This window comes from Enhydra lutris, unplaced genomic scaffold (genome assembly GCF_002288905.1).
Source record: "Enhydra lutris kenyoni isolate GAN:26980312 unplaced genomic scaffold, ASM228890v2 scaffoldscaffold9, whole genome shotgun sequence".
NCBI lineage: Eukaryota > Metazoa > Chordata > Mammalia > Carnivora > Mustelidae > Enhydra > Enhydra lutris.
In genome coordinates, this window is record NW_019154093.1 from 33,496,398 (window position 1) to 33,505,976 (window position 9,579).

Sequence of the window (9,579 nt, forward strand, 5' to 3'; positions counted from 1 at the left end):
AAAATTACGTCTAGGATTATTTTCATTTTCCTTTTCAAGGAGCTGAACTAGGGGGTTATATTTTGACACTGCCACCTGTAAATATCTCAGTGGGATAGAGGATGAGAAGGGACCTTTTGCCTAGATGCAGCTAGAGGGAATTTAACCCAAAAAGCAAACACTGTAAGCTGCAGATGGCAAAGTGAGATGGCTGCAGGGGCCAGGGAGCCGTTGGAAGTGAGTGTCAGACCTGGTGGGGGATGTGCTCATCTGGGCAGTGCAGTGATAGTGCCCGTGCCGCTCCAGTTATCCCACAGGGGCACTCAGGCCCAGAGTGGCCAGTGAGCCCTGTGTTTCAAGAGAAGCAGAAATCTGGCTGTGAGTAGGGGTGGGGGATATCCCAGTTTGTATCTTGGCAACAAATAACATTCTTAACAGCATGCATACTGAACAAAACCCATTTGCAGACTGCGTTCAGGACAGCTGTCTGCAGCCACTAGTGGAATCAGTTTTTGACCTTTTAGCTCCCAAATAATTTAGCAAGCCTTTAGATCAGAAGTTATGATCATGTCATCATGATACGTCCTGTGTTTCACGCTCTACTGTAAGTAATAAGGGTTTTCCAGTACCCCAGTTTGTCAGTGGTTTGTCTTTTGAAAAGTGTATCCTGAGGCAGATTTGGGATTGTCCATATAATGTTATTCTTTGATATATATATTTTTTAAGATTTTATTTTTTTGAGAGAGAGCGCACGCACAAGCAGGGGGAGCAGCAGGCAGAGGGAGAAGCAGGCTCCTCAGTGAGCAGGGAGCCCAATCCGGGGCTCGAGCCCAGGACCCCGGCATCATGACCTGAGCTGAGGGTAGATGTTGAACGACTGAGCCACCCAGGGGCCCCTCTTTGATATGTTTTAAACAGGAGAAGAAGAGGAGGCATCACGGCAGGCAGGCCGGAACCGTAAAAGCTGTGGTTTTACTTAGGTACACCGAGTGCAGAGGTTGGCACTTAGTGGTGGGTGATAGGCCACGAGGTCGTGCTGGCTTTATGCCCAGGATCTTCGCCCGCCCTCATGTCATGTTAGAGGAAGCCAAAAAGGCCTTCGTGTGTTGGATTTTGTTTTTCAGGAGCCGAGGAGTACTTCACCAATTTTCCGGGACGGAGACTAACAAAATCTGGCCCTACGTTTACATGCTTTTCTCGAACAAGATCACGCCTATTCAGTCCAAAGAAGCATACTGAGCCTGCCCGGCGGAAGAACCAGGAAAATGTCGTCCGTTCAGTTGTGTGTGTAGTATCGGTGCCGTGTCCAAGGTAGAAGCTAGTGGGGATAGCTCACAGCGTCTTTTCTAGTTTAAATGGTGAACTGAAATGAAAACGAATGAGTAGAAAGCGTTCCTGAAGTGGCTGCTCTATGCCTTTCTCGAGAAGGGTCACCGACACATGCGTACGAAGCCTCTGCACGTCTCAAGCCCTTCCCAAGAAAATAAGCCCAGGCCGGGCTTCTGGCGGCGTCTAACCCCAACCTCTAGCTGATCTCTGGCCCTCATGTTGTTGCCGTAGTAGCCTTTTTGTGCGTGACAGTGTTGGCCTCTGGTGCTCTCCGTCTCCTGAAGGCTGTTGAACCACAGCGCCAGGCCGCCTTGTCCCGAGATTTCTGGTATGTGCCCTTCCTGGTGACTGCGCGCTTGAAGCCATTTGCTTTTTGTGGTTGCTTCCCTGGCCTTGAGTGACTGTCCACGATTTATTTTTCCTGTTAGGAGTGATATCTTTTCTGCATCCATGCTCCATAGAATCTGTTCTTTGCAGACATCCCTGGAATGAAAGGATTTGGCTTCCACTCTTTTTATTAGACTGTATATATTTTTTTAACCTCTGTTTTCTCCCAAGGCTATGAAGCAATACAGACAGTTACTGCTTTGATCCCTCTCAGACCTGTTTCTAAGAGCTGAGAGCGAAGGGAGGCTGTCAGATCGCTTCCCGCACCAGGAACTGGGCTCTGCAGAGGGCCTCCTTAACGCTGCTGGGCTGACTCTCATGGGTTGACACTGCCCTTTTTTCTTTCATTGTGAAAAAATAAAATCCTCAGAGTCTTTGGGAGTCTTCAAAAAAATGGGAGATGCTTACCTACATAAATGTTAAAGGATCGTATCTTGTGTATAGAAGTAATAAGGCCACATGAAATTACTGCACTAAAAGAATAGTTTAGTTTTTTCGTCAAGACAAAAAAAAAATATATTTTGAAATGCTGCTAAATATTGATGCTGACAGTGTTTTTCTCCTGTGAGTGACCCAAACATATTATAAATAGTGATAAAGGGAATGGAGCCTATGGGTAGAGGAGAATGTTGCACTAGCTGGGCCCAGAACTGAGTAGAACAGCTTTATGATTATGGGAAAACAAATTCTTAACTTTTTTTTCTGTTCCAAAGATGCTTTCTGTGGGATGGCCATTAAGTCTAGAAATAAAAATAATACAGTTTTGTCATTCTTTATAATGTACTATCAATAAACCATTTATTAAAGATTTGCCCGGTTTCCAGACTTGGTGGCCACCTAATCCTCTGGGAAGGACAATGAAATTTATTCCTGTTGCCTTAAAAATAAATACCCTCTTTGTGATTGTCCCTGAAGAAGGTCCTTTGCTATTCCTGGGAGTGACTTCTGTCTAACTCTTCATTCTGGAGGGAAAAAAACCTACCCGTTTCTGCACACCACTTGTGTTGCACCGTATTATTTATTTTCTGAAGATGTCCCAGCAGATCCCTGTCAGTCCCTGGCACCCGTGTTGCAGATGGTAATGACTGCACCTTCCGTCCAGATACTGCCCCGCTCTTGCCGGTTCTTCTCCCTCTCTTCCTTCATGTGACTATTCTTTGACTGCCTTAGTGGAAACATGGACTGGTCTCCTTCTCATTCTCTGAATCACCTCACTGTGTTACTTTTTAGGTTTATGCCCTGGAAATGCCCAGTTCAGGTCTCTGAAACATCAGCACCTGATACAGACTCTGAGTACTTTCGAAGAGCCACGTGTGAATGCCAGTTGGTGGGATCAGGGTGAAAAGATAAGGGCAAGGCTCAGGTGTCCTGGTGAACCAGGCATAGAAAAAACAAGTCTGAAATGAGGAAAATGGCACAACTTAGACTACTGTTGCCATGGAGACCATTTCCACAAACTAGGGAAAGTAGAGAGTTAAGGTTATTAGGTGGACAGTTCAAGAAAAGAAAGTGTGTGCCCTTCTAGAAGCAGACAGAGCTTCACAACTCTACCTTTAGTTCCCTTTTGAACAGAATCCCTTTGGAGTTTTCAAGAGAGGTACGGGGAATGGCTGGCTGGTCCCTGGTGGCATGCTGTCGTTCTCCATCCTTCCCTCCTCTCTCCGGCAAAATAGACAGTTGTGGGCAGCGTTGGAGCCTCTGGTTGTCTCAGTGCGTTTTCTGTTTCTGGCGTGGTCCAGCAATTGAGGGTCCTGTACTTGGCGAGACCAAAAAACAGACAAACACCTTTTCCGTGGTCTTTGAAAGATGATACTTATTTCATGCTTAGTGGCCTAAAATGTCTATTTCTGATTTTCTTCAGCCAGCTCTCTAGTTTTTCGTCCAATAATTTTGTAAAAAATTAAAATCTTCTTGCAGGTATTTTGACAAAAGCAAAAAGGACATCTTTTTTTGGTTTTCCTTCTGCTGACACACACATGGTTCCTTCAGAATTACGCAAAAAGGAAGTAGTCGGGTTGTCTCTAAGATTCCTACCTGTCCTCATATCCTGTGATTCTAGTCAGCTGTGGATTCATTTTGTTTTCTATTACCTGAACAGGCTTTCCCCTTAACTTAGAACTTGGAAACATTGCCATATTTAATAACCCTCTTAACACCAAGACAGACATAAAATAAGTACCATTTACTGAAGGCCTTTCAGGTGCTAGGTGTAGTTCTAGGACCTTAGCAAACATCTCATTTAATCTTTCAAGCATCCTTTGAGATGGGCATGGTGCCATGTTTATAAACAAAGAAGGCAGGGGTCGGAGATGTGAAGCATCTTGGCTGGGCTCTTGCTGCCGATAACCAGTGCAGCCGGGACTCACGTGCAGGCTCCCCCGGCTCTGCAGCCTGAGTTGGCTCCGGATGTTTACTCCGTCCTATCCCAGCCAAGCCAGGGTGCTGAGTCTGCTTGATTCTGCTAGCTTTTGCAAGTGGCCTCACACTGAAGTAGCTAACGTGACGTTCAGCTCCGTATGTGACTGATTTCTTTTTTCCCCTTTGCTGAAGCAAAGGGAGCTGCTAGAGGAAGGTCCGAGGCTTTCATATTTTATAACTCGTTTATACTCGTTTATAAAGTGAACGGCTGTTGAAGAAGGCTTGGGTCCAGGCTAATCTGTGGGTCCAGGCTAATCTGTGGAGGAGTCAGGTTCATGTCCCTCACCTACCATTTTGGTGTCCATGGGGTTATACCCTGGAGGGGACCTTTACCCTTGAGCCACCCCCAGCTGTCGTGTTCTCTGTAGACCTGGGCTGCTGGAAGCTCTCCCGATGCTACTCACTTTTCTTCCCTGTTACTGGAACAAGTCACTCCCTTATTCATACCCCGAGTAAGGCTCTGGGGATAAACTGATCCTACCTGAAGTGCTGGCGCATGAACGGAAGGTGATTGAGCCACTGACATAGAGCCACCCTGGATTTTTGTACTGTCTTCCCTATATTACATTCCACACCAACCTGATGCTGAATGCCACATTCACACCTTTGCTTGCCATCTGCTGTGCTGGCTCTGTTTGGCATACACCATTCTGGCATTAACCAGGGGAGACGGCTTCCTGTCTTCCCTGCCATCCTCCAGCGGCCACGCTCGCAAGAGCTCCAGCCCCAGCTGTGCCCCTCTTTGGTAGGGAAGGAAAAAGGTAAGGAGAGTCACGGGTGAGGGGGATTCTTGGAACAGGTACTGCCATGGCTTCTTCCACCCTTTAAATTGTTGTTGAGACAGGATAGTTGTAGATAGAAAGGTGCCTGTGTGCAATCATAGATAGGATTGTAGAAAATTCGGCTGTCAACTGATTTCAGTATTTCACTGTAGCTGTCGAACTGACAGCTGAACTGTCACTGAACTGTCGAACTGACTAAACACCTTGCCAGCTTCTGCTGGAGGTTGGCTTAAATCATAAAGGCCACAAATTTCTGAATGTGTGAAGACATAGCTGTTCTTAGTAGTTACTCTTGAGTGGCACTTCTGCTAAGTACGTTATATGCATTGTCTAATTAAATTCTCAGCAATTACCCTACATGACAGATACTCAGTTATCCTGCCTCCTTATGTAAAAACTGAAGTCATCCTGTTTACTTAAACTTGTGTTTTTCATGTACCTATAGGGATGAATCAGGAAATTCAAAAGGGCCCTTTGTGTACCTTTTTCTCCTTTGAGCACCCCATTCTAAAATGGGTAAAACAGTGTTACTTGTTCCTGGAATCTTTGCCTTTGGCACCCTGGGTCCTGGTGGTAGTCGCACACTGTATAAGCAGAGAGCACCCATCTCATTCGCGTTCTGCTGGATTGCAGGATCTCGGGAGACATTCGTATCTACCTGGTGAATTTCACGTATTACCTTTTATTTAAAAGTATCGTTTCTTGCCACAGCAAATTTTGCCACAGATGCAGTTCATAAGGCCAAGTTGTGTTCTTGATATGAATTGCTTTCCTTTCAGTTCCCCTGCATTTTTAGTAACTCTCTTATCCTATGTAGTGTCTCAAAAGAAGAATCTAGCAGTGGAGACCTTTTTTTTTTTAAACGGGAGTGTGGTCTGATCCTAAGTTATCATCCCTTTCCACCTATAACTGATCTAGTCTGGTTTCTAGATGAAAAGTGTGCAAGACCCAGATGTCGGGAAACCATGAAGCCGCATTTCAGCTGTGAAGAGAGATCTGCTTCCTGCAGCTGTTGAGACGAACTCCCATGACAGTTGTTCCTACACGCCCTTCCTTATCTTTTTTTCAACAAGTTGCACAAGTCTTGCCAAAATAAATGCCATTATCTGCGTGCTTCAGGGAATCCCCCCAGTTGGATCAGTGTGTGTGGGTCTGTGTGTGGAGGAGGGAGAGGTAGGGAGAGAGGGAGATGGAGAGATGGCAAACACCTCCAAAAGGAGGAGAACCCTGGGATGGCATGTGTGTGCGTTCCTTCCTGGTAATTATCGGGCTATTCCAGGAAACAGCATCATTCTGTGGACATAAAAGGTTTCCTCTTTAAAACTTCGCCGAGGAGCGTTGCACCTTGAGATTCTGCCTGGGGTTGGTGTGTGTCTAATTCCATTTCATAAAACCTTTCTTCGTTTTGAAACTGGCTGTAAAGTCGGAAATGTACTAAATAAACTGTTTTGTATTTAATTTAGAGAAGAGTAAAGGGAAGAAAAAAAACCTCAGTGCTTATGTAAGCTTCAAGGTGTTAGGGCTCAGAGGGCTTTTCTAGTTTTATGAGAATTTGTACTACTGATTTTTATATATCCCTGTTTCTGAGATGAACAGATCTCTGGGGAAATTGTTGCATTACAATGGCGTTTCACTGTGACTCCTCTGAAGCTCGTATCTGTTCTCTAAGCCAATGACAACGTGTCGCTTCGGTTTACTGTCCTGTGAAAAGTCCGCTCCAGTTTCCCAGAAGTTGTGTGTTTACGATGAGTCACTGCATCTCCTCAGTGCGAAAGCTGTCAGCCCTCCTGATTTGGGTGTATGCGCTTAATTCAAAGTATTTAGACCTGTAGTCTAATCTGTACATGCTCTCCTAACTGTTAAATTGTGTTACTGACTATTTTTATTATCTTGCTTGAAGATTGATTCCTCCTTTTTAATTTGAGAGAAATAAAGTTTTTTTTTCTGCTTATAACTAGTGAATTTAATATTTGTGTAGCTTTTTACACTTGAGAGTATACATCTTCAGAGATCTTCTTTATGCCATTCTGCAACCACTTCATCATCAACGGTGTTATCTTCATTTGGCAGATGAGGAGAATAGAGAACACCGTGTCGCCTGCCTGAGGTGACAGTTGGTGGCAGAGCAAGATCATGAGCGTAACCCTGAGACCCCACTCTCATTTTCTTTATTGCAACACCACGTTGCCTCACTTCAGAGACACTCAAGCACCTTATTTGTCTAACAGTTTATTCTTTATGTATTTTCATAAACATTTTTTAGCTTTGTTCTTGAGATAGCTGAATGATGTGAGTCAATTCCCCCTCCATTTTGCAGAACAGGAGATTAGATCTGAGTGTTTGAGTCCAAGGTCATGGTGTCCAGGACCACTCCACAGAAATAGAAAAGTCAGCAGCCCTGGCTAGTGGAAGCTGGAGTCATGGAGGAAATAGAGCCTCTGCAGAAGCCTCCCTACAGTAGGGGGGTATGGAAGGTGCCCTGGCATCTCCCAACCTCACATTCTCCTGTCTCCTGCAGAGGCTTCCCACTAGCTGGGTTCAAAAGCCACCTGATGTAGGAGCCTGAGGAAGTTTCCACAGGCTTCCATGCCGCTGGAAGGTGAACTTGGATATGAGGGCAATGTGGTAGATTATATCAAAGTTAAACGCATTCACCCTTCAAGAGAATTTTACATTTCTGCCCCATTGGCTTTATGCCTGGGCATACTGATTTGCTTTAGCCTCTGAAATGTGAGCAAAAACGAAGTGTGCCACTTCGGAGCAGAAGCCTTAGGAGCCAAAGCATGGTCACCAATCTTTCCCTTTCCAGTGAGACTGTCAGTCTCCTAGGGCTCTTCTTTCAACTGGGATCCTAAAATGGATGTTGAGCAGAATTAATCCATGATGGAGTAATAGTGTGCATGAAAAATAAACCTTTGTTTTTATCGTCCATTGGGACTTGGGTGGAGTTTGGTACAACAGCATAGCTTAGTCCAAGCTGACTGAGAGAAAATGGGCCTAACACTGTCATCCAGTTACACTTCTCATTCTCTTACCAAGCACTATTAGACTGTGGGAATGCAAAGATGAGTAAGACCCAGTTTTTGCCCTTGACTTCCTCAGTCTCCTGGAGGAGATGGAAATATAACTATACATAACTGTTGAAATTAATAACTCAATTATAAGTGAGAGAATACAGAAGTAGTGACTTTCTTGGCTAGCCAGCTAGACCAAGTAAGGCCTAATACTTGAGCTGAGTGATGCAGGGAAGAGGGAACCCAAACCAAGGGAATGATACGTAGGCAGTATGAGCATCTATGCCTTGTGGAAGCCAGAAAGGTAGGAGGCAGCACTGGTGAGATAAAGATAAGAGCGGGCTGTATTGGGAAGTTGTGTGGCCTGGTCTTAACTTTGTCTGCAGTAGACAGTAGACTATGCCAGAAAGTGACTCATCACAATTACTTGATAAAATCGTACTACAGGTCTGAACTAAGATGTGGTAGAGCTCAACAAAGAGGGAAGCTGGATTATAACAGGAGTAAAGAAGAATTAAATGTCTCCAGGGGAGCAACAATGAAATGGGGCTGTGTATAAGGCTGTGGGGAGGGGCAGATGCTGCGAAGACTGCCTTGTACTGTTTTTTTTCTCAAAGGGGAGTCCCTGTTGCTCAGCTCTGAACAGTTGGCACCACATTGGACTTGCTGACCCAATGCTGCCCAATGGTTCAATTTGTTAAGCCAGAAATTGATGTTTTCATGTAAAATCTTACTTTTAAATATTTACAATTTAAATTAAAATTCCAGGGGTCAAGTAGCACATTAAGTCAATTTGGGACTCTGGCTTAGAGGTGCATAGGAGGTTAGGAATGAGGATCTTAGTGGCTGGATAGATGTCTATGAAGTAAGGAGGTACGATTTGGGTTTTTTTTTTTTTAAGATTTTATTTATTTATTTGACAGAGATCACAAGTAGGCAGAGAGGCAGGCAGAGAGAGAAAGGAGGAAGCAGGCTCCCTGCCGAGCAGAGAGCCCAATGTGGAACTCGATCCCAGGACCCTGAGATCGTGACCTGAGCCGAAGGCAGAGGCTTAACCAACTGAGCCACCCAGGCGCCCCAGGAGGTATGATTTGTAAAGGCAAAAGTATGAAGGTGAGGATTTTCTAACCTAGATTAACAAAAAAGGTGTGTAGTTTTGTAGAATTCTGCTCTGTCAGAGAACACCACCTATTCCAATGAATCAAGGTTTATTTTTACCCCTTGAGTTCCACTGAGTGATTTTTCCCTTATTCTTTGCAGCCAGTGAATATTCAAGTATCCAGTAATTAAGTGTGTGTGTATGTGTGTATATATGTATATATACTACATGTGTGTGTAATAGAATTATATGTGTATATATATACACACACACACACATATATATATATGCATATATGATAGAAGGTGCTAAAATTTATTGAGGGTTTGCTCTGTGGTGCCAGGCAATAGGCCAAGCATTGTATACCAGATACAAGTAATGAAGCTGAGGTTCAGACAAATGAGGTTATTTGTCAAGACCACTCACGCAGTAAGTGGTAGATGAAGACTTCAGCTCTACTCCACTTATGACTCAGTTGTTTTTCCTCATTCTGACTCACACTGCCCAAAGACACCAAGGGACCACATTAAGGGCTCTGCAACCAAGGCACCTTTGGCTTTGGGCAGGAATT

The 9,579-nt window shown here is 44.5% G+C and overlaps 1 protein-coding gene across 2 annotated transcripts in view; it reads left to right on the top strand.

The window, feature by feature from the left end:
- LOC111143296 (adenylate kinase 4) overlaps positions 1-2,079 on the top strand; it is a 66,330-nt gene extending 64,251 nt beyond the window's left edge. For both annotated transcript variants that reach the window (XM_022496942.1, XM_022496943.1), the window contains one exon: positions 1,104-2,079. In XM_022496942.1, coding sequence (XP_022352650.1) covers positions 1,104-1,218 — 115 coding nt within the window. In that variant the 3' untranslated portion in view covers positions 1,219-2,079. The remainder of the gene's footprint in view (positions 1-1,103) is intronic.
- Positions 2,080-9,579: the final 7,500 nt, after the last annotated feature.